Source organism: Choloepus didactylus, chromosome 1 (assembly GCF_015220235.1).
Source record: "Choloepus didactylus isolate mChoDid1 chromosome 1, mChoDid1.pri, whole genome shotgun sequence".
Taxonomy (NCBI): domain Eukaryota; kingdom Metazoa; phylum Chordata; class Mammalia; order Pilosa; family Megalonychidae; genus Choloepus; species Choloepus didactylus.
Window position 1 is genome coordinate 106,055,617 of NC_051307.1, and position 25,030 is coordinate 106,080,646.

General features: G+C 39.0%; 1 protein-coding gene across 2 annotated transcripts in view; it reads left to right on the plus strand.

Moving 5' to 3' along the window:
* ETV5 (ETS variant transcription factor 5) overlaps positions 1-25,030 on the plus strand; it is a 57,474-nt gene that overhangs the window by 24,353 nt on the left and 8,091 nt on the right. The window contains exons 6-11 of one of the 2 annotated variants that reach the window (XM_037838893.1): positions 781-910; positions 1,841-2,131; positions 13,416-13,675; positions 15,599-15,658; positions 22,238-22,306; positions 22,447-22,616. In XM_037838893.1, the coding sequence (XP_037694821.1) occupies positions 781-910; positions 1,841-2,131; positions 13,416-13,675; positions 15,599-15,658; positions 22,238-22,306; positions 22,447-22,616 (980 nt within the window). The remainder of the gene's footprint in view (positions 1-780; positions 911-1,840; positions 2,132-13,415; positions 13,676-15,598; positions 15,659-22,237; positions 22,307-22,446; positions 22,617-25,030) is intronic. The other variant, XM_037838885.1, reaches the window with a different exon arrangement.

Here is a 25,030-nt window from a genome sequence, read left to right on the forward strand (position 1 = left end):
TATGCAGTTGGCTTCCCAACATGAAGCAGCACCTCTGTGTACTTACTTCATCAATTCCGGAAAAGGAATTGGCACTATCTACAAAAGGATTGACTATGGAAACCTGCCTTTCCTGGCTGGTCACTGGGAAAGGCATGGAGAAAGCATTATAAACACAAAGGTTTCCAGGACTACATCTATATGCGGTTAACCTTTCCTGGGTAGTAGCTTGTTCAGTTGTTTTATTCCTTTGTTTTTGTAATGTCCCCAGAATTCAGTATTTCTTACTCAGATCTGGTATTTAGAGCTACTTAAGGATTTTTTAAAACAATATATTTAATTTGTAAATATGCCTCTGAATAAGAAATATATTTGCCAGAGCAGTTTCAAGAAATGCAGTGCCTACCAGCATTTTTTTTGGCTGTTCTGTCCTTTTTGGAAGCAGAATTCTTCATGTCTGCAACCCTGGTATTCTATCACCACCTACATTTTTCTTGAAGACTCATCATCTGCAGGATTTTTAAGGGTTTTGGAGCCTCTGGGAAGCAGACCCATGACCAAGGAAATTTTGGGGAAAAAAAAGACTTGGCTGATTTAAAGTGTTAGATGATGATTTCTGACTTTAAAGAACTTTTAATTGGTTTTACATGGAAAGGTTCTGTGTTTAAGTGTTTTGCTTTCTCTGGCATGTGATTTGACATGAGTTCCAAGAACAATTGGCTGGTTACAAGGTGTGCAGAAGGAAGCATGTTAATCAGCTGCCCTCTCGCTGTTCCTCCCTCATCCCTCTTCTGATTTCAGTGGTGCTTCACGCCCCACCTCCAACCAAGATCAAACGGGAGCTGCACAGTCCCTCCTCTGAGCTGTCATCCTGTAGCCATGAGCAGGCTCTTGGTGCTAACTATGGAGAAAAGTGCCTCTACAACTATTGGTAAGTGGAGCTGAAAAATGGGTGCCCAGAAAGGCTCTGGAAGTAGCTGTCATGCTGACTGTGCCGAGTATTATCCAGCAGACACTCAGGGGTAGAGCACCTCTGCCTTTCGTGGCAATGTAACCTTCCTGGTGCAGACCAGTCCACTTGGGGCCATTGTGCTGCACATGAAATGCAGAACTTTTGAAGCATTGTGACTGCGGGGAACAAGGTTCATGTGGTAGCAAGCCCTCCTAGGGGAATGAGCCTCAAATACTGGGATATTTGATCTGTGGCTTCAAGGGAGGGAATATACACTTCTTCATGTCTATCATATGTTAATGTGAACTTTAAGCACCAAAGAAGTAATCTGCAAATCAAAATATATGAAAAGTCCTGATGCTTGTGCCCTTTACTTAAGAATATCCAGGCCCCAGGAATGAAGCTTTAATTTTAAATCATTCTTTGCTCTAGAAGATAAACAAAGATCTGCCTGAAAACGGGAGGAGGAGTGGTTGTTAATTCAAGTGATGTTACAGCAGATATTTATTCTTCACCAGAGATTCTGGCTAATTCAGAGAACCCTGGAATATTTGAGAGGGGGTCAGAGAACACCGCCCGTGACTTAGATTCTCCCCTCACCCATCCGCCCCTGCACATGCACACATAGAGAATTCTTTTAGAAGGGGGGAAAAAGGAAACCGGAAGCAGAGGCTAAAATTATCTTTGAGAAAAATCACTAGAAGTGTTAAACAAGTCCCTGTGACGCAGTGTGTTTGTCACTTTTCAGAGGTACAAATATTCCCTCCGGGCTGCTAGCAATTTAACTATGTTAATTCTGCCATTTCCTGGCAACCGTGTGCGGCCTACTAGAGTTCTGCAGGACCAGGTAACCATGCTAATGGCTTGATCACAACTCAGTGGTTCCTTCTCTCTTTTTTCTCTTCACAGTGCCTACGATAGGAAGCCTCCCTCTGGGTTCAAGCCATTAACCCCTCCTACCACCCCCCTATCACCCAGTCATCAGAATTCCCTGCTACCCCCGCCTCAGGCAGCTCTGCCCCCCTCAGTGCAGCATGCCCCTACAGCTGGCCCTGTACAAGGTGTCGGTCCTGCCCCCACCCCTCATTCGCTTCAAGAACCTGGACCACAGCCACAAACCTTTGCAGTCCCCCGACCACCACATCAGCCCATGCAGATGCCAAAGATGATGCCAGAAAACCAGTATCCGTCAGAACAGAGGTTAGTGCTGATTTGGGCTTCTTAACTGTCTTACTCATCCCTCCTTTTCCTCAGTGGAAGAAGGTAACAGTTAGTCATGTTTAGCAGGTACCTATCAAGTTCTCATTCCATCGAGGTGTCTTGTGAGGTAAGATTAAAATAATATGAATAATGTGACCTGTTTACATACCATCCTGTTCTTGAGGTGCTCCAAGTGGTTTATAGACATTACAAAACCTTATGAAGTAGGTAAAGGAGAGATAATTAGCACTATCTCCCCATTACAGAGCTAGAAGAAGAGTGACTTGCCTGGGAGCCATGATCTGTTGAGTTTCTCCAAGGGCAGATTTCCTGGCTCCATGTTGGATGCTCCTTACTAGAATTGAACCTTGGTTTATGCTACCCATAATTACTTTATTACCATTTTACTTTTATATTAGGGGAGATTGCTGAGTTGATAGCAAATGTTATTACTCATTTGATTTGAACACATTTTAACAGTAGAAGATTAGATAAGGGCCTTACTTACAATTACCTGCTTTTGAGATAGAAATCTCCTGGTTACACTCCAGGTAGTTCTACATTCCTAATAAGGATATTGAAGCATCAGGAGTAACATGTCCAGTGTTGTTCAGTTCACCAAAACAAGCTAAGGTGTAAATGAGGCCTACTCTGCAAACATCAAACTTAAGTCCCAACCTTCTAAGTCTGTTATCTAAGGTATTCTACAGTTTCAGGTGCCAGTCAAAAAGTCTCTCTGGGATGTGGAGATACTGTCAGCAGGTAGTTGTGATATTTTTGTCAGTAATGTTACCAATGCTGCAAGATGGTGGCTGTGGTATTTCATTCCTATCTTTCTTGCTCAGCACTGAATGGGTGTAAAAAGAGGCATAGGAGAGTGGAGAGAATATATGAGTATACCTTTCCCATACCTGGTCCAACCAAGACACCTACCAGGATTTGCTTGGAAGTCACTGTATTTCTAGATGAAACATAGAAAAAAGTAGGCGTCTTGTCTAGTTCTGCTCCTTCTTCCCCCTTGCTGTGAAAGTCACCATAAAAAACTGCATAAGATTGCCGGTTACCGGATATCTCCCTGCTTAGGTAAAGGACCATGAACACTAAAGCCATATAGTATGGGGCCAAAGGGTAAGTGTTGAATGGGGGTTTGTTGGTTCACTATTGGGGTTCTCTCATGTCTGAGCTCATCTATCGGAGACAGCTGCCACTAAGCTTTTACCATTTGTTACCCTGCCTTAACAATCTTGCCCTTTTTCGAGATAATTTGGAAATATGGATTTTTATGTAAAAGTTCCAGATTTTTTTTTTAAGTTGGCAACTAATTCAAACTAAAAACACCACCAACACTTTGCAGACTAAACAAAACCTCTCTGTGTGGGTGAAATCACCTTGGAGGCCTGCCAGTTTGTGAACTCAGGTCTAGATACCATTTTCATCTCAATAGTTTCTTGGTTTTATGATTTTAAGCAGCAGTATCCTGATTTTCTTCAGGGGTTATTAATTGAGAAGGAGAGGTGGTGTGTACATTCAGTATTTGAAATACTCAGCAACCTTTTTGTTTGGTATACCATGTTTAAAGAAAAATTACTTTGTGTTAAACCTCTTGCTAACATTTCCCCTTTAATTCTTGTTTCTTATCCGGGGGGTTCATATGAACAGATTATAGTTAATTGAGTTGGGAGAGAAATACCTTAATTCCACTGGAGATTATTTCTCCTCCTACAGACCTGGCAGACAGGGTGACTTAGTCTACTTAATGAAGTAGGTTTGTCTCCAGGCTACTCAGCCTCCTCATGAAAGGGGGAGATTTGGATTCCTGAGATAACGTAAGTGTCTGCCCTCACATGTCCAAGGTACAGAGACCAGAATCAGAAAGTTGGTGTATCTTTTATGGGGGGAGGGGATGATTTTCCCTGAATCTGAAGCATCTGCCTTGTGATTAATGAAGATATCCATGTGATATCTGTGATGCAAAATACATCAAAAACATGGCATTGATTTTGTTGATAGATACTGGGTAACACAGAAAAATGAGACCAACTAAACACTTTCTGTGTATGACATCAAGTTTAATACTTGCGAACTTAATAACTTTTATGTCTGCCCTAAAGTGGGATAGATTACTTTTGTTTAGTACTATAGTCTGTTCTTTACTCGTAACTTTTTATTAAAACCAGAGGGAATATCAACCTCCTAACAAAAATACATTGTATTTTACAGATTAGAAAGAAATATGGTCTTATTTGAGTCTTTTCACAGTTCTGGGACCAAAGTAGAGTAGAAAACACTGTAAGAGAAATGGTGTAAAATACAGCTAAGGGGCTTCCTCAGTGTCTCATAGCCAAATTCTGAGTCCTACATTTGGAAACCAAAATATAAACTTGTAACAAAACCATTTGTTTTGGTTTTAATTTTCCTTGGGTTGCTGACATTCACTGAGGACTACTAAAAGCTAAATAAGTGATCCTGAGAAATCTGTTTCCACCTTGACCCATAACAGGACTTTATTCATTTCTTAAGCTCCAAAATCCTAAATTCCTACATCTCATTTATCTAATCCCATCTTGTAACACGTATCTTTTTCATTTTGCTCACAGTATGCCTTGTATCTTCAGCTGAATAGAGTAATCTCTTTGAGGGTGAAAAGTACAATTTAGACTCCTGTCTTTAGACCGCATTTAGCAGAACATCTTACTTGTCCTCAATACATGTTTAATAGTGATCATAGTTTGCTACGATTACACTTTAAACAATTAAAATACGATCTAGTCAAAAGTACATTCTTAATGTATTTTTATAATCTTAGTATATAATTCTTCACAACTCAGAATTTATTTTTAGAAGATAAATACTATGCTTGAAAGCAGTGATTTATATTGCTGATTTCCTCCCCCCAGGGAAGAAAAAAAACACATGTAATTTGGCATGTTCAGACATGTTCCATTTACCCTTAAAGACCAGCTGCTCCTTGAAGAGAACTGCTTTTCATTCAGTCATCCAAGTCTTGTATATTTTTTCATCGTGCTGTTTAGTGTTTACATGTACTGGTTGAAGAACTTAGAAAATATTCATATTTTAAGCCTATAGTACTGAACATAGATATTTTTATTGTACCATTTTCCCATCGCATCTCAAGTTGAGGGAGACCCCACCACAATCCCACACTTCAACTGAAGAGGCTCCACCAAGAAACTTATAATCTAAGAATTTTGTAATATACTGCTTTTTGCTTGGCATCAAGGGAAGAAGCAAAAACTCAAGAAAAGGCATGAACAAAAAGAACATGAAAAGGCAATGTTTATGTTATATATAGTGTCTTCTGAAAGAGGAATTGTTGCATATACTATATAACCCGTTAGAGAAAGGTTTCTCTCTCGGTGGTTGTGATCAAGGCTTCAAAGCTATAATTTATGAGCTTAAGTTTTCTGGAATTTTGCTATATAGAAAACTGCTCATGCCTGAAGATGCCAGATAAATTGAGAGATTTAATATCTTCAGGTTTCTCTTTTGTTTCTATTTCCCATCATATTCTCCATCCCTAATAAATTTCTGTTCGTTTCTGTCCTTCAAATTTTGTAGTTTTTAGAGAGGGAAAAGCTTGACTGAGTCACACTTGTAGCCTAGCCTGAAATGAAATGAATATGTCTGACGCATCTCCTCTCCACACACCCCTTTTAACAGCATGTTATATATGGCAGCACAAATTTACTTTGGGATCTAAAACTGAATTTCATGGATGCTTAATGGACCCTTCTTTGACTCAATAATCAGAGTGGGAGTTTTTAAAATTCTGACTCTTATAGGGCTTGTTTTCAGCATTTCACCATGTTACTATGGATTTTTAGCTTTTATCAAGTTAAAGGAACTTTCCTTTTATTCCTAGCTTATTGAGAATTTTTAACCTGAATGGAGGTTGAATTTTATAAAATTCTTTTTCTGCCTCTATTGAGATGACCGATGATTTTTCTCCTTTAATTTCTTAATGTGGTAAGTACATAATTGATGTGAACCCAACCTTGCGTTCTTGTGATAAACTCAACATGTTTGTTATGTATTATGTTTTGGATATCACTGAACTTAGTATTCCAATATATATTTAGGATTTTTGCATCTGTATTGATAACTGAAAACAATGTATAGTTTTTATATTGTACTTGTTCTGTTTTAACATCGAGGTTATAACTAGCTAGCCTCATCAAATGAGTGGGCAGTATTTCTTCTTTTTCATATCCTGGAATGGTTTGCATGAAATCTTTTATTCCTTGAATTTTTAGAAGAATACATCAGTAAAACCATTTGGGGCTGATATTATCTTTCTGGGAAGATTTTTAATTACTGGTTCAATATCTTTACCTTTTATAGTCTTGTTCTGGATTTCTATTTAGTTGAGTGAAGTTGAATAAATTATTTTTTTCTAAGTATTTCTTCATTCTGTGACAGTTTTAAGTTAATGGAATAAAGTTGCTCATAATGTCCTTTTAAAAATCTCCACAGCATCTGTAGTTGTCCCTTTTTCATTTTTCATGTTATTTATCTAGATTTTTTGCACTGTTAGTCTTGCCAGACAATCTTATTTGTCTTTTCAACAAATCAAGTTTTGGCCTTGTTCATTCTCTCTATTATATGTTTCCTGTTTTTTTGATTTTTGCTCTTCACTAAAATATTTTATTCTTTCTGTTTTTCTTTTTCTAACTTCTTTAGTTAGGTGATTAGCTTCTTAATTTTCAGCTGTTTTTTTCTTTATAGTATATGCATATAACCAAATAAAATTTCTTCTGAGGCTGGCATGACCATACATTCTGGTTTGCCCATGTCACTTACGGTTTATACCTTGTATGGAAATAATGGCCAATAATTTCCCCCTTTCACTCCCCAAAGTATCCTGGTTTGGACCATCAATTATTTGGTCTCTATCTAAGTCCTTTGTTAGCTGTGTCCTGTAAGTTCTGATTTGTGGTATTTTTAAAATTTAGTTCTGAATGTTTTCTATTATGATTTCTTTTGATCTTGAGTTCTTTTGAAGTATGTTTCTTAATTTCCAAATGTATGGGGATTTTCTGATTGTCTAGTTGTCTATATGATTTTTATTTAAAGGTCATCAAGAGAGTATGTTAAAACAATTATAGAAACTATTTTAGAAACAGTACAGTCCAGTGTCTCTAGAGTTGGACAGACTAACAACCTGGGGTTGAATCCCATCTCTGCTACTTACTATCTGTGTAACCTCGGTCAGGTACTTCACTTCTCTAAGCTTTGGTTTCTTCATCTGAGAATGGGACAGATACCACAGAGAATCATTGAGTGGATTAAATGAAATAATATTTGCTTAGAGGAAGTGCTCAGTAAATATTAGCTTCTATAACAGTATTACATTTTAAAGATCACTTTAATTTTTCATAAGAAAACTATAGTAAAGGAATCCTCTAAAATGATGTATCACAAACGTAGACGCTTCAGTTGCTTCATTGTTGAATGTTAAATTTTGAAATTTAAAGTTCTGCTATATCCCTAATCTTTTCTCTTCATCATCAGACTTATTAATACTTTATATATGAAACTAATACTTTCACCATATAATATTCTGGGGACATGTTATATTTTGCACCTTCCTTTTCCCGTATTTGATCTTGAGAAATGAGACATCTAGGCCTTGAAACGAAATATTTTGTACCTCACCTTTCAATGTTTTATCACAGCTTAGATCAGTCAATTTGAGCCCAAGCAGCACTGACAGGCCTTATCAGGCCTTATCAAGCTTTTGGAGTTGTTTTAGAGTACTTTGATGTGTTTTTAGGAGCAGGATTTGGTTTTAATTTTCAGCAGTGTCTGACCCTTGGTTACATGGAAAATAAATAATAAAGTAAAATTGGGTGGCACATTACCACCCTGTATAAAAAAATCAGCATTCTCTTACTGAGAAAGGAGAATGGATATTGGGTAGACAACCAGTGGGCTCTTTTATTTTGATTTGTGTGTGGTTTGTGTCTATGTGATAGTCTACTCCCAGTTTCTTAAGATCTCTTATATTTGCATAGCTTCTGAGTTTAGTGTATTGGGGATGGGAAGGCAGTTGATGGTGGAGTTGGAAGGTAATGTATGTCAAACCTACCAATGAACTGGGCTCCTTTACATGAATTATCTTATGTAATTTTTACAGCAAACCTTTGGGACAGATATTCTGGTTGTCCTCATTTTACTAATGAGGAAACTGAGTATAATAGCAGTTTTATAACTTTTTCAAGGTCTCAAGAGCTAGTAATAAATGGTGAAAGTTGGATTTCAGCCCAGGATGTTCTGACCCCACAGCTAGAGCCTTTTAGCCGTCTTTTCTCCTTCCCTATTTTCCATCTTCTCTTAGCCTTAACAGAAACATGAAGTACATGGTGTCAGTCTCTTCACAGATTTTGTGTCTTACCTCACTGCGGGCCTCAGAACTGTCTTTACTTCACCTGGCACCCATAGCCACTGTGTAGCCTTCATCAGATTCACACTTTCCTCCTTTCTTTTTCTGTAAGCATTGTGTTTACTCTGTGTGTTGGCAGCAGAAACTGAAAAGGAAATGCAGAAAAAGCATCTAACGGTTTTCATAATGTAAACCAAAATGTTGGTAGCGTGGGTGGGCTCTTTGGAGCAAGGCACTATAAAAACCTGACAAATAAATAAATAAATGTTTCTTTAAATAAACTGGAGCTGAAAAAGCCTTAATCTGTAACCTATTGAATTTAGGCCTACTCGGCAGTCAGAAGTGTCCTTCTGCTCACGAAATGTGAGTTTATTAAGGCATGATCTCTGTTGGGATCATTGGGGGGAGATTCCAGAAGAAAGGGAGGGCTTTTATTTTTTTTTTTTTTTTTTTTTTTTTTTTTTTTTTTTTTTTTTTTTTTTTTTTTTTAAATCATCATTTTATTGAGATATATTCACATACCACGCAGTCATACAAAACAAATTGTACTTTCGATTGTTTACAGTACCATTACATAGTTGTACATTCATCACCTAAATCAATCCCTGACACCTTCATTAGCACACACACAAAAATAACAAGAATAATAATTAGAGTGAAAAAGAGCAATTGAAGTAAAAAAGAACACTGGGTACCTTTGTCTGTCTGTTTCCCTCCCCTACTTTTCTACACATCCATCCATAAACTAGACAAAGTGGTGTTTGGTCCTTATGGCTTTCCCAATCCCATTGTCACCCCTCATAAGCTACATTTTTATACAACTGTCTTCGAGATTCATGGGTTCTGGGTTGTAGTTTGATAGTTTCAGGTATCCACCACCAGCTACCCCAATTCTTTAGAACCTAAAAAGGGTTGTCTAAAGTGTGCATAAGAGTGCCCACCAGAGTGACCTCTCGGCTCCTTTTGGAATCTCTCTGCCACTGAAGCTTATTTCATTTCCTTTCACATCCCCCTTTTGGTCAAGAAGATGTTCTCCGTCCCACGGTGCCAGGTCTACATTCCTCCCTGGGAGTCATATTCCACGTTGCCAGGGAGATTCACTTCCCTGGGTGTCTGATCCCACGTAGGGGGGAGGGCAGTGATTTCACCTTTCAAGTTGGCTTAGCCAGAGAGAGAGGGCCACATCTGAGCAACAAAGAGGCATTCAGGAGGAGACTCTTAGGCACAAATACAGGGAGGCCTAGCCTCTCCTTTGCAGCAACCGTCTAGGGAGGGCTTTTAGAGGGAAGAAGAAAAGATCTGTTAGGAATAGAGCTGCTCTGCAGTTGAAAATGATTGCCTGCCTCGGTAAATAAGAGCAATCTTTGTCATAGCTGTGTTACCTATACAAGACATTCTTAGATAACTTCAGAAGGATGTGGAGAGGAGAAGGGGTTCAAATGAAGGTCAGTGAATAAAGTTCACATAATGTATTTTGAGGACAAGAACTGAATTACTTTACTAATCTCTGCAAATAAAGGCCATTACCAGCAGCAAGCTCTGAGAGAATCTTTCTTCCAAATATATTGGTTTTGCGATCTACCCTTATGATCCCCTTTGCTACTCCCACTCCCTCAAAACAAACAAGTACTGAACAATCCCAAATTATAGGATCCCTCCTGTGAATCACAGGCATCTTTAAAATTATGCTTGTGGGGAGGGCTGGGGGTTGCTGGCGGTTGCCCATATAGAGCACCCTTTCCGGAAGAGGCCACACCAGGTGAGATTTCATTCTAGAAGGTAAGATGAACACTGAGCGGAAGTGGAATGATTGGGCCTGTCAGCTGCAGAGGCTCCAGTTACAGAACCGAGAGGGACATGCAGTCTCTGGGCCATCAAAGCAACTGATTTATGGCAGAGGGGAAAGGAGAAAGAAAATGGAGGATGTGTGCCCTTGTTATTTTTCCTTCAAGTAGCATATGGTTTGGGCACTTTGTAAAAATAAGGCTTTAAGAACATCTTGTCTTTATTCTCTGCCCACAGCTTCAGAATTCCCTTCAGGTTTGCAGTGTGCTGCTGGTGCCCACATTCTAAATGTCAAGCCTAAACCTGAGTTTCAAATTTACACTTCTTCAAAGACCATTGAAGGATTTCCTTAAAAAACAGCAACCTTGAAAATTGTATTCCTGATGAAATTACACTGTAGTGTATTCAGAATCCCAGTGAAAGGCTCTCAACCTCACTGAACCTTATATAGGTTGTAAAACCTGTTTAAGATGGTGACCCAGACAGATTCTGACACTTTTGGTGTCTGGGATAAACAGATGACTGTATGTAAAAATGTTCAGTGATCTTCATGCTATAAAATGATCTTACCATGCTGCTTTTGGTAGTAAAGGCTCACACAGAAGACATCATACCATGCTATACCCTGATCTCAATGGTGCTTTATCTGCACATAAAATCTCTTCAGTTTAAGATTTTAAATCTTGATGTTTTAGAAATCTGTTGGCCACCTGTTGCCACAGATTGATTAAAATCAAATTCAAGTTATTTGATTTAAAGTATTAATAGAAGTCACACTAAAATTAGAAGGTAAGAGTATAGTATTAGAGAATTAAATTGGTTTTTTTTAAAACATCAACAAAGCTAGTTGGATTTAGAAATCCTTTACTTCTCTAGGAACCATGGCTCCTACTTTCTACTTGATGGTATACATTCACAAGTGCTTTTTTTAAATATTCACATGGACTAGTGCCTAATGCATAGTAGGCACTCAAGTATTTCATAGATTTAGGCCATACAGTCTTGGAGGAGGGGTCACTCATCTCTAACCTCTACATCCACCCTTCTGAGGTCAACCCCACAGTCTATAATTACAGCCTTTGTCTGCAAACAATCCCAGCTGTGGCGGAAACCATGCTTTATAGACATGATTTCATTTCATCATTCCAATAGCATTTTGAAGAAATATCATAGCTGCATGTTACAGATGAGGGAACTGAAGCCAAGAAAATGTGCCCTCTGTCAGGACCTCAGGCTCTCCTTTCTGCCACACTGCCTGCCTAACAAGGAAAGGGCAGTTGGCATCCATCTGGATTTCTTTGACAGCTAAAGGATGTTAATGATACTCATGGGTTAATAATAGTAATGAAAAACTTTTATTCTGTCTTATAAAAATGCATATTTATTATGTATTATGAGCAAGAAAGAAAGATCACCTAAAATCATAACCACCCAAAGATGAACATTAATATATATAGCTTAAATCTTTGCTGGATTTTATGTGATGCTATAAATGCTCCCCCTCCCACATGTACTGCTTAGCAACCTGCCTTTCTTAATGTATCAAAAATACCTGTCCAGGACCTTATGTATTTGCACATCTATCGTGTTTAATGGTTGAATTCAACTAAATGACTCTATTACAGTGTACTTTAGCCAGTTCCCTTGTTAGCCATTTGAGTTGAGGACCATCTTTGTAGCTACAACTAATTATATCCATGATATAAGTGCTTTTTATGAGCCGGACACAGAATTATTAACTGCCTACTAATACTCCAAGTTATCAGGAAAAAATATTTCTCTTGTCTACTTTGTACTGTTTGGTTATTGATGAAGCTAAACTTTTTGTTTATGGCCATTACTATTTCTTCTTTCGTGATTTTCCTGTTTACATTCTTAACCCATTTTTTCCATTGGTATATTCATCTTGTAGTGATTTTTAAAACTCATTATGTCAACAGTATTAACATTGATGTATCTGTTAGAGATTTTCCCCCAGTTTGTTTTTCTTTTGGTTTTGTTTCGGGTATTTTTTGATGAATAGAAAGTTCAAACTTACACGGTAAGGTATATCCATATTTTTCTTGATGATTGCTGTTGTGATGCTTAGATTTTTGTAACTCCAAGATAATGTAAGTTATCACACATATATTTACTTTAATATTATGGATTCACTTTTCACATGTAAATTTTAATCCATATGAAATTTCTTTTGGCATGTGATGTAAAACAGGGTCTAGCTTTCTTCCCCCTACTGATTTGAAATGCTAAGCTTAACAAACATTAAATTTGATGCATTTCCATTTGGTTCCTTTGATTTGCCTATCTTACGTGCCTTGTATTACTGTTTTAATTGGAGTAGTTTTATAATAAGTATCAGTGTCTGTTAGGGCATTATTTCTTTTCAAAGATTATTTGATGTTTTAAATAAAATTTGGAATCATCCTTTCAAGTTGGTTGGGAATACTTTGCTTTTATAGAATAATTGCCAGAAAATCAACAACTTCAAAGTTGTTTTAAATATTCGTGATTTGCTGTTTTTCTCTTTACTCAGATCCTTCTGTTCCTCAAAGAACAGTATTAAGATTTTATTCTTATATAATTCCTGGTTATTCCTAGGGATTTTATGGTTTTCATTGCTATTATGAATGGCCTTTTTTTTTTTTTTTTTTTTTTTTCCTAACTGTTTGATTTATACTCTTCCATCTTTAAAAGTTCATTCTGTCTACAGGTGAAAGAATCAATGAACTAGTGAACAAACGTATATGCAGATTTACTGCTACTTGCACATAATTGGTCTTATACATTCAGATGCTTAATGTAAGGCAACTGTAGAAATAGACTGCATGAAATAAACATTCATTGAAGATGAGAGGCCACTACATCATTGCTTTGATTGTTGGTTGTTTTTTGTTGTTGTTGTTGTTTTTACTACCCCCAACATAGGTTTATAATGTGCTATGTAATTTGAGGAAAAGGCTAAAATGTCCAGAAATAAGCATTAAGTACTACGTTGCAAATAATTTCACTAATCTGAACTTTAGTCCCTGTGCTAAATCATAGTAGGTATTCATCATATTGCTGATTAAACAGTATAACTTCTGTCTTCCTTTACAGATTTCAGAGACAACTGTCTGAACCCTGCCACACCTTCCCTCCTCAGCCAGGAGTTCCTGGAGATAATCGCCCCAGTTACCACAGGCAAATGTCAGAACCTATTGTCCCTGCAGCTCCTCCACCTCCTCAGGGATTCAAACAAGAATACCATGACCCACTCTATGAACATGGGGTTCCAGGTTTGCCGGGTCCCCCAGCACATGGGTTCCAGTCACCAATGGGAATCAAACAGGAGCCCCGGGATTACTGCATTGATTCAGGTTAGCATAAAAAATCATGCCATTCGTTTCTTCATTGTGTTGTTCATCTGTCGCATAGTTATTGGGTGTCCTCTGTGCAAGGCCTTTTATAAAACAAGGCCTTGTTTTATAAAAATTGTCTTTGAAGAACTTGAGGTCTAGTAAAGCAGACATGTTTAGGCATAACTGAATACAAAGCAAAAAGGAAGAGCCATGCAAATGGTAGCAAATGTGGTAGGCATTCAAAAGTGGCTCAAAGTATACCTCTTAGCCCTAGCCTGAAGATTGCTGGGGTACATTCTTGGTGGTACCTTTTTAAAGCTCTTTTAACTTCAAGGTCACTGGACACAGGGTATATCATTTCTGCATTTCAGTCCTGTCCATAGTTCGTTGGCTTCCTTTTGGAGTACACCAAACCCATTGAACTCCCAATATGAGTATCAGGAAGATAGTGGACATGTAGAACATGATTCTTTCTATTCTTGAAATGAATGGTGTTCTGATATTTCATGGCTTTATCGGGCACTGGGTATACCATGGAAAAGATTGTCCTGTTCTTTGCTTGATGGGACTCACTGCTGTATTTTAATTCTTTTGTCAGGGAAAGTTCTTTTGTCTTTCAGCAGCTCCTGTTATACACAGGGGGAGGTATAACGTTGTACCTATTGTTTAGGTACCTATTGTTTAGTTATGGGATATCTCTTGTCTAGGAAGTTTAAGCTGTACTTACAGGACCTACACACACACACACACACACACACACTGCTAGACATTAAATGAAACCATTAGGGAAAAGAAGAGTTGGAATTTTGCAGCTTCTCTTTATTTCCCCCTTCCCTTTCAGAATTGATTTTGCCTTTTCACTCTTCTCTTGCAGTTGAGGCTAAGGGAATTTGATGGTGGTTTTCCACCTTTCCCTGCATGTGTAAGTTTTCTTGATGATCCTGAGGAGAGATTGGGCTATATGTATATGAATGACATTTTTGCAAGTGGAATGTGATATAGAATTTGCTCTTGGCCTTCTCTGAGATAGTACATAGATTGCTCCATTCAGGCTGAAAATGGGCAGAAATGGGAAAGTTTGGAAAGGTAGGTAGAAGAATGGAGACATCTGTTGCTTTGTGACAGAAAAATTACCAATTGATATCTTATAAAATTTCCACTGGCATTCCTCATTAAGGTTTTGATGTGTTTTTCTCAGGAGCTGGCATGACCAGCAATATTTTTCTTTAAGGATTGACATTTTAATCTGTGCTGACCTACTCCATTAAAGTAAGACACTTGGCAGATGTTACCATATCTGTAATTCTTTGATCAGAGTAGCATTCCTGAAGCCTGAAGAAGAGATCACTGGAGTGTGGTTGGTTTTGGTTTAACAGTTTCAGCATGGCTAAAATGTACTTGCCAAACTGCAAATCCCCCAGCCCTGCCAGCTCTGTTCAGGCTTCATAGTTTCAAATCCCCTAATCCTTTGGCCTAAAAATACCCAGGCCATTTGGAGCAGAATTGGACGTGACCATCAACATAAAGGCGAACAGATAGGGAAAGATCTAAAAGCAAGCCTCCTCCCCCTTCAAATCCCCAGAGCCCCTGAGTCAAAGGTAGGCAGGAGGCCAGCCTTGGCCTTTTAAAAGCCAATATCTTTTACTACCGTTAACTCCCCCCAGATTTGGTATTAACTAATGTCTAACATAAGTGAGGTATCAGCAAGATATTACTTTTTCCTCCTTGATTGGGTACCTTCCTTTCAGATGGTTGGCTTTAGTGTGTTTTCCCTGATGGTTATTAGGGTGGTGTATTCTTTCCCAGGACAAGGTTGAAAAGACAGACCCTGGAACCAGGCAAAGCTTTAGGGACTTTGCTGCAGAGCTGCAGTAGAACCAATGTGCTAATGCTACTGCAGAACTATTGACAGGGGTGTGTACGTCTGTGCTTCCCTTTCAGAAGTGCCTAACTGCCAGTTGTCCTACATGAGAGGGGGATATTTCTCCAGCAGCCATGAGGGTAAGGAGCTTTAAAAAAAAAAAAGAAAAAAAAACCACCCAAGGAATCTTAAAATTGCTCTATTTCCTGGCTAAGATTTGAGATTACAGGTTAAACCCTCCTTAGCTCATTGATAAGAGAGCTTCTTGATCGTAATCTTATTATTTTGCACACAGCATTTGAGGCACAGTCCTAAGCACTATGGGGGCTGCCATCATTTTGAATGGCAATGACCCTAGCCTTCAAGAGTTCATTGGGATAGTATGAAGTAAAAATGAACCAACCTGTTTTCCTTATTTTCATACAGGGGATTATGTAGCTGTATATAACACTGTCAGCCTCAAGTGGAATTTGGGAATATGTCATTGAGGGTTTTATATGGATCAAGGTGTTGGGAAAGAGTTTGACACTGCTTTTCTAGTTTTTACTTACTTTGGGTGCTTAGGTAGGTAGCACTTAATTGTAATTATTATTATATGATATATGATTACTGCTTTTAAAATAGGGAAATCTGAGATGTGCCTTTTGTTCTGTGTTCTTGTGCTGACCTTGAGAGGGCTGGTGAGGAGGTGGGCTGGGGGAAGGGGAGAGGCTGATGAGACTCTAAAGGGGAATATTATGTACAAAATGCTCTGTAGAAGAACCCAAAAGAAATGTTGTCTAATTGGATAGACTTAAAAAAAAAAATTCAAAGGAGAAACATGAGAACAGATATGAAGCAGTTTACCCAGAAGCCAGGATCATCACATGTCCTGACAATTATTTGTATGTGTAGTTTCATGTCAGGGGTAAGATATTTATTCAAGTTCTTAGGCCCTGTTCCTTTGGGACCAACTAATTCAGCAAGTCTCTGAGATAATCTGACTGTAATTAGGAGAAGGAGCAGCGGCCAAGATTAAACCTGTGACTGCCTTCATTAGAACTGACCTCCTAATTGGGGCGAAAGTAATTTCAAACAAATAAGATGCATAAATTTTGTCCAGGAGATGGCCTTAAGGAAGTCAGAATGGAGCTAGAGTCTCAAAGTTTCTTTGAAGAACTTACTTTCAAACTCATTTTGTTTAAATTATTAACTTTTGTAGCTTATTCTTATCGCAAATAAATAGTGGATATATAATATTTAGATAGTACAGGCAAGCAAAAAGATGAAAATTAAACCTCAATATCCAGAGATCATCATTAACGTTTTACTGTATAGTCTTCTGGTCTTTCCCTACATACTAAATATAGACTCATACAGGACCCATTGTTTCATAGTCTATTTTTTCTTTTAGTAATAGTCATTAGCACATATTGAGCCCTTACTGTGTGTTAAACACTGTTCTGAGTACTTTACATGCACTCAGATTATTTAAATCATTTAATCCTCGGAGCAGTCCTATACAAGGGATATTCCCACTATGCATATGTTATAATGATGAAACTGAGGCTCAGAGGTTTAAAAGGTTTGCTCAAGGTCACACAGCCAGTGAAGTGAGGCCAGAATCCCGAGCCACATCGTGTGAGCCCCTTTGTCCACCCTCTTCATCTCCCTCCACACTCTGTAGCTGATGTTCTTTCTAACGCATCACACATTCTTGTATAATTTCCTGTTTACAGTACTCACTGCACAGGTATGCATATTTTTGGTCACCTGTTACTGGAAATGTAAACATTTACATATTATTCCCAAACTAAACCAAACTGAGGTGAATAACCTTCTAGCTAAATCTTTTCACACTCCTTTGATTCATTCTTCTTTTTGTTGTTGATCACTTTTTTTAAAGCAATTTTATTGGGATATATTCACATATCATATAATCCATACTAAGTATACAATTAATGGCTCACAGTATCATCATACAGTTGTGCATTCATCACCACAATCATAAAGAAAAAAATTGAAAAGACCCAAAACATCCCATACCCCTTTTCCCCCCTATTATTTATAAACATTTTTGTCTTTATTTTATTACTCATCTGCCCCTACACTGAATAAAGTGTCAGTCACAAGGTTTTCGCAATTATACAGTCATGCCTTAAGAGCTATATAGTTATACAATCATCTTCAAGAATCAAGGCTACTGGATTACAATTCAGCAGTTTTAGTTATTTCCTTCTAGCTATTCCAATACACTAAAAACTACAAAGGGCTATCTATATAATGCATAAGAATAATCTGCAGAATGACCTCTCAACTCTGAAATCTCTCAGCCGCTGAACTCTATTTTGTTTAATTTCTCTTCCCCTTTTGTTCAAGAAGCCTTTCTCAATCCCATGATGCCACGGCCAGGCTCATTACCGGGAATCATGTCCCACATTGCCAGGGAGACTTACATCCCTGGGAATCATGTCCCACATAGGGTGGAGGGCAGTGAGTTTACTTGCAGAGTTGGCTTTGAGAGAGACCATATCTGAGCAACAAAAGAGGTCCTCTGGGGGTGACTCTTAGGCATAATTATAAGTAGGCTTAGCTTCGCCTTTGCAAGAATACATTTCATAAGGGCAAGCCCCAAGATCGAGGGCTTGACTTACTAAATTGGGAATCCGTAATGCTTGTGAGAATACCTTGATTCATTCTTGAGGATAAATTCCTGAAAGGGAAATTTCTGGCTTAAGGGGTATGACATTTGTAAGGCTTCTGCTGCCAGTTTCTGTGAGGGCCTGTGTTTTTGTTGGTAGTGGTTTGTTTTTAGTACATCACAGATTTTGAAAATTTAAGATTACTTTAAAGAAGTAATTAGATGCTAATCAAAAGAAAGAGGAGGCATTTTGCGAGGGGAGGATAATTGAGCTTCCAGAGCTGGAAGGAGCATTTACTGAGTAGCTCCTGCACAAGTGGATGACAGTAGCAAATGGCTTCGTTCAGTTGGTGGACAGGAGCCCTCTTGGGGACTGAGGTGAAGTTTGGGAAGTATGAAAGGCCTTGAGAAAGAGGCTCAGACATACAGAGTTACTCTTATGGCAAAGGTACAACCTTAAATGGAAAAATTGGGACTGCCCTTCTGAACTTTGAAATAGGGAAGATTTTTTTTCTTTAGAACAAGTTTCTCCAGAGGTATCTCTTGTCTTCTGTCCTATACATTTCTCCATTACCATCTAGAGCAGTGATTTCCCAAACCAGCTTCCTCTGGGACTTCTCTGGCCCTACCCCCGAATCAGAAACTGTGAGGGTGGGACAAGCAGGAGATTCCATTGCACACTTGAGTTTGAGAACTACCACTCCAGAGTACTGATTCTCATCTTTGGTTACACATTAAAATCATCAGGGAGGCCTTTTAAAATCCTGATGTCCAGACTTCTCCCCAGAATAATTATATCAGAAATTCTGAGATGGGACCCAAGCTTCAGTTATTTTTCAGGTTTCCCAGGTGATTTCCAGTGTGCATTAGTTCACAGCAATGGCTTCAATGGGTAGCTGCTTCCTACTGACTTGGTTAGACGGAAGACTGAGTGTTATTGCACAGGGCACCTGTGACATCATGCGTGAGCCCAGTCCTGGAAAGGAAGGGCTGTCTACTGGACCACTGACTGTGATAGGCACAGCTGTGTAGAGAGCTTCTTCCAGGTTCTTGAATGTTTCTGCAGCAGCAATTGATGTCTGCAGCAGGCCAAGGCAGCCGGGGGGCGGGGAGAAGTATAAGATGGAGGAAAGTATTTTTCATAATTACAACATTTATGAAAGCACATACTCTTAAAGGAAATATTTTTAGTAAGGCATTGGGTTGCTTTCTACACACAGAATAACTGATGGCTTTGTGTGATTTTTTTTTTTTCCCTACTCTTTCCTACTCCTTTCCTTGCCCCCACACACATCAGAAGAAGTTAGTTTGAAAGGCCAGCGTTCATAATTGCTCTAAATTACCCTGAGAAGGTTTTTCTATCCTTTTTTTACAGGCTTGACCACAGATGCCCTTAAAACATTTAGTGAAACAAGTGTTTCTGATTGGCATCTGTGATTGCTAAGATAGCCATCCTGCCTTATAAGCGTTCACCTGGAGTCCTTGCCTACTGTTTCGAATCTTTCATTTCCACTTTGCCCCTCAAACAGGTTCTTCCTTCCTGCCACCTTTATTTGAGAGATACGATGGTTGTGGCCACAACTGATGCAGCTGCTGGTGCAAATTCAACTGACATTTCACTTAAACCAACAACATCTTCCAGATGTTTTAGAGAACCATATGTGGCAATGACTGGAAACCACAAAATACACCAAAATGATGCTCCTTGTAGGCAATCACCCTTCATCTGATTAGCTTTGAAATCTATACCTAGAATTTAATCTAGATCTACTTTTTTTCCCTATTTACTGTGACTATATTATCCTTACCTCAGAGAAAGAAAAGCTCTAAAAATAACATGACAAGTTTGACAGGTGTGTAACCTTTGAAGTAGTTCACTTATAATGACTTTATAATAAGGCCATTAAAACATCACCGAACTACCAAAATCTATATAGAGGGTTGGGAAATATATAGTTTCCTGACAGCCAAGGAAAAAGCATGAAGCATGATGGATTATATATGTAATTCTTGTTGATGAAATAAAGAATACCAATTTGTCATAAAAGTTAAACTGTTTCCTAGTACCAAATTGGAAAATAAATTTATCACAGAAGTCACTGAATCCATGACTTAAAAGGTAACATTGTATTCTTAATTTTTTTTTAAGGGAGCATGTAGACACTCCCACATTTATTTATTTATTCAGCACTTATTATATGCAAACTACTGTGAGGATACTTAGATATTCAGCACCTGGTCTTTATCCTAAAAGAATTTAGAATCCATGATGGGATATAAGATATGGTTCTCCCATTTTTTTCGGTGAGTTTTCTTTATAGTACTTCTTACAATGAGCAACTACTGTGTTTCTTTATTATTTATTGCACACTTATGTACCAGGAGCTATTCTTGGCACTTTAGATACATTAACTCATTCAATCCTCACAACATCCCTTTAAGATAGGAATTATTATTTTCCCCAGAGCACAGAGATTAACTTTTCAAGGTCACACAGCCAGCAGAGTAGAACCATCTAGCTTCAAGGCCTACACTCTTTATCTTCCACACCATATACACCTCATCTCATTCATTTCTTTTTCTATTTTATTGTCTGTCTCCCCCAGGTGACATGTAAGTTCCATGAGAGGAAGGACTGAGTCTATGTTGTTCTCCTCACTGTCCCCTTCTAGCACAGTGCCTGGCATAAATATTTATTAGATTAAATAATAAATAAATGTCAATAAAATATACAGCCTTTGATGTAGTTGAGCAACAGAGAAGTCATGCTTGGGGATGAAGAAACAAAAATGAGGAAGACAGACCTCAAAACAATCTCAGTTTCTGCCAACTTGGGCATTTTTCTCCCAGTTCTGGGCCTCTTAAAATGGTGCTGGGCCTACCAAGAAGCAGCTACTTAACCTGGGCTGACTGGGGAGAAAGAAAGAAAACAGATTATTTTTTGACACCTTTACCCATGGGATTATTCAGGTTACAGTGACTCCCTGTCAAATTCCAACAAAAGCTCTTCATTGCAGAGCATCTTGCCTTGCCTGTCCCCATTGCGCCCCCGACACCCACACACCTGTATTGTGCAGCCAGATGAATCTATCAGAAAGCCAAGCCGAGCACAGGGAGGCATCGTTTACCAAACAGGAGCTCCTGGGGATTTCTCCTGAGAAGAGATGTTGACAGAGGAGAGTGACACTGAAGGTCTCACACCTCTGAAACGGGATAGACCACAGGGAAGCATGTGGTCCCCATGGAGGCTGTCTGTTAACTGGCTTTGATTTGAACCACGGACCTTGTCAGGGTGCTCGGTGACATGGTGGTCAACACCGAATGCGAGTTAAAACGGGTTTGTAGATTGAGAATCCTGTCCTTCCTTCTCCTTGACTCCTTTAACGTTTTGCTCTACCTTCCTTTCCTTTCCACTTGTGTGTGTTGTTAGGCCAGTCTGCTCTCCATTCTTGACCTCTGTTTTGTCATGTATAAAATAAAGAAGTTTTATTAGTAGAAAATCTCTTGCGATTCCTTCCACCATGTTGGGTGATAACAACAGCTCCAACTTGCTTTTAAACTTACTGCTCTTAGCAATCCTCCTCTGGCCCAAGTCTTTCTTCATTTTGGAGGGTTCTCCACCATCCAAGCTCATTCATAATTGAATAAGGTATGTAGGTAGTCTGGACAAGTTGTAGGAAAGGTTGGAATTAATATTAGCTGAAAGGAAAATGGCAGGACTATACACAAATGAACCAAATCCATCTAGCTAGGGCAACTAAAATAGATGAGATGTCTTTTCAGATATAAAAGTCTTAATCACAGCAACACAAGATGTGCAGGACCATACTGGTGACTCAGTCAACTCTAATAACAGAATCGATGCTGTGCTGGGCCAAGGCTCAGGTGATGACATCAGAACAGCAATGCCTAAGCCCCCTGTAAATCCCTGAGAGTTCAGTTTGGCATAGATACAGCAGTAGGCCTTAGGGCCTGACATGGTAGAATCCCATTTTAGTCCTGAAATCTGTAATTTTAGTACAACACAAATATAAATTGTTGAGCAGCATCTTCTTTCTTTTTCCCCCCTTTTTTGTTTTCTTTTTTAATTCCCCTTTAGGTTTTCCATATGAAAAAGATCCCCGGTTGTATTTCGATGACACTTGTGTTGTGCCTGAGAGACTGGAAGGTAAGTAGCCTCACCTGAAGTTTGCTGTTACAATGGAGGGTTGAAGAATGACTGAATTGTCGTCAATAATTCCTTTTTTCCCCACATCACTGAAGAAACCAGAGACTGAAATATTGTTTATGTATCTTTGCCCCAAACAGGCAAAGTCAAGCAGGAGCCCACCATGTACCGGGAGGGGCCCCCTTATCAGAGGCGAGGTTCCCTTCAGCTCTGGCAGTTCCTGGTTACGCTTCTTGATGACCCAGCCAATGCCCACTTTATTGCCTGGACAGGCCGGGGTATGGAGTTCAAGCTGATAGAGCCGGAGGAGGTAAGGACCGATGCCAGACTTAGACGGTTTTGGATTTGTTGCTGTTGATGATGATGATGATGATTGTTTTTCAGATATACAGATATACAGATTTTTACTGTATTAAACATGTTCTCCCTTCGCATTCACATTCTCACCTGGCCAGTGGGCTTGGCAGTTCCCTTCCTATTAATAGGACAGTTTACAATACACGGACAGGCAGAATTCTTCACTGTAGAATACAGAAAAAGTATTTGTAACACTTCTGCAAAATCCATATTCAAATAGGATAAGCTTCCCTCTTGGAAAGTCTTTTTATTTTTATTTTTGTTTTTTCAGTAATATAGACTTATTTTGGCCTCCACACTCATATGTCATAGTATACAGCTGAGGATATGTGAACATGTTATCTGACATTTGGGTAAGGTATTTCAGGATACAAGTACCCCACTGCATGTCTCAAATGGCTCTAACCTGGAGAAAAAAATTATCAGAAATTGGTCAATCTTACCAGCTGAGATTTTCAGAGTGTGTTATGTGGCATCACAGTAGAACAATGATGACACAAACTTCCATTATTTTGTTAATAGAAAAAGAAACATTGTTACTATCTGTTTACCCAAAACTATTGGCAGAAAAGCTTCTGGACAGAACCAGTAGCATTTCTTCAATGTCGGAGAAGACACCATAGAGCCCTTTTCCTAAATATCATATAACAAAGTAAATTAAATCAGGCTGTCAGCTTAGAGGCTGATTTTCATTTCTATTTGATTTAGAATCTAGAGCAAATATAAATAGAAAAGAAATAACTGCCCCCCCTAATCAACAGTGTGCTTCTTTTGGTAGCAGGTACTTAGGCATTGTATATTAAAACAGCAGGGCCAAGGGTATCATTGGGCCAAGTATGAGTGAAATGGAAACAACGCTCTTGGAAGGCATTTGAGCAAGAACAGCAACTTTTGGGTGGCATTCATTTAACTCCAGGGTTCACTTTAGCACAACAAGAGGATAACAGCAGGAGGAAACAATCTGAAGGTTAAGATAGGAAAAGGAGGAGAAAGTATGGACTAGAAACGTATGAAGAACCCCGAATGGTAGGAGAAAAAGGAAAGGTTCATTAAAGGCATTTGTAAAAGTGGCATATGTTTATGGTGTTCCGTGTCCTGAATTGTTTTGAAAGGGAAATATATCAACATCTCGTGTTGTAAATATTTCTGTTAAGGTTCAGTCTACTTTCTAAGCCAGAGTTTGGTGCTTCTGTGTTTCTCTAAGCATTTCTTGTTGGCTAAGCCATGTTTTAGGCTTCCAGCTGTGCTAGAGGGCCATCTGTCACATATAGTCCCATTCTTCTCCTCTCTGCATTCCTAATAAGATGGCCTGGTAGTCCCATTCTTCTCCTCTCTGCATTCCTAATAAGATGGCCTGGTTTTATATAAGGCTTGAGGAAAGCATGTCACTTAGACCCACTGAGGCTTTTTGAAAGTAGGTCTGTTGTGTGGGCAGCCTTTATTGATTTATCTCATTTCACAAACAGGAGCTTTTATTGCTTTATTGCCACTGCCTCGGGCCTAAGCACAGGCTGTACAGCTGCAGGTAAACCTGGTTATGACCCTTTGTAAAGCTGTTATTGAATCTTCTGCTCTCCTACCAGTGGTAAAGAAAATGATGAACAGATGGCAAAGAGCCCCTGCTTTCTTACTTAATAAAGAAACTAATATTAATCCAGAATGCTCATAAATGCCAAGTATCCAAGCCATGTAAGAGGTCTGTTGTAGCCTTGAGTCCACCTTGGCTGATTGAGCCCCTTTGTTTCTCCAGGAAGTGCTTCTCCACACCCCCCACCCCACCCCCTACCCTACCCCACTTGAAGTCCCGCAGCATTCCATAAGTTCTGAATCTTTCCTTCTCTTAACCCAGGATTGATTTGTTTCCACTTGTGCACTTTGACCTTGTGACAAACACCATTGGTTGAGTCTTTTCCCTCCTACTCTTTGTATCCAAGTTTGGGCATCCTATTCTTGCTAATCTCGGGATGATACCAACCCCTTAGAAAAACTGTAAGGAGTCGACACGTGGGGAACTTGAAGGGTGAAGTGGAGGAGGAAGCTGTTTGGGACGTAATTGTAGGCAGCTGTGTGGCTGAGTAGTGCACTCTGGGTAATTATCCATAATATCCATTACACTGTGCATGGAAATTGTGGTTTTAGAACTGCGTTTTGGCAGGCCCCCTAATCAAATGTCTTTTGATAGTCATCCAGCTTAGCACCCTCTCAATTATGACTGACTCGGCTTTAATCTGGAGCCATTCTAACTGTGAATCTGCATTAATGAATATTTTGGGGGGTAGGGTTGTTTGTTGAACATGTGGTAGATAACTGATGCCATGGGAAGGTTTAAAAGGATGGGCTGCTAGAAAGAGCCGTTCCCTGTGCTGT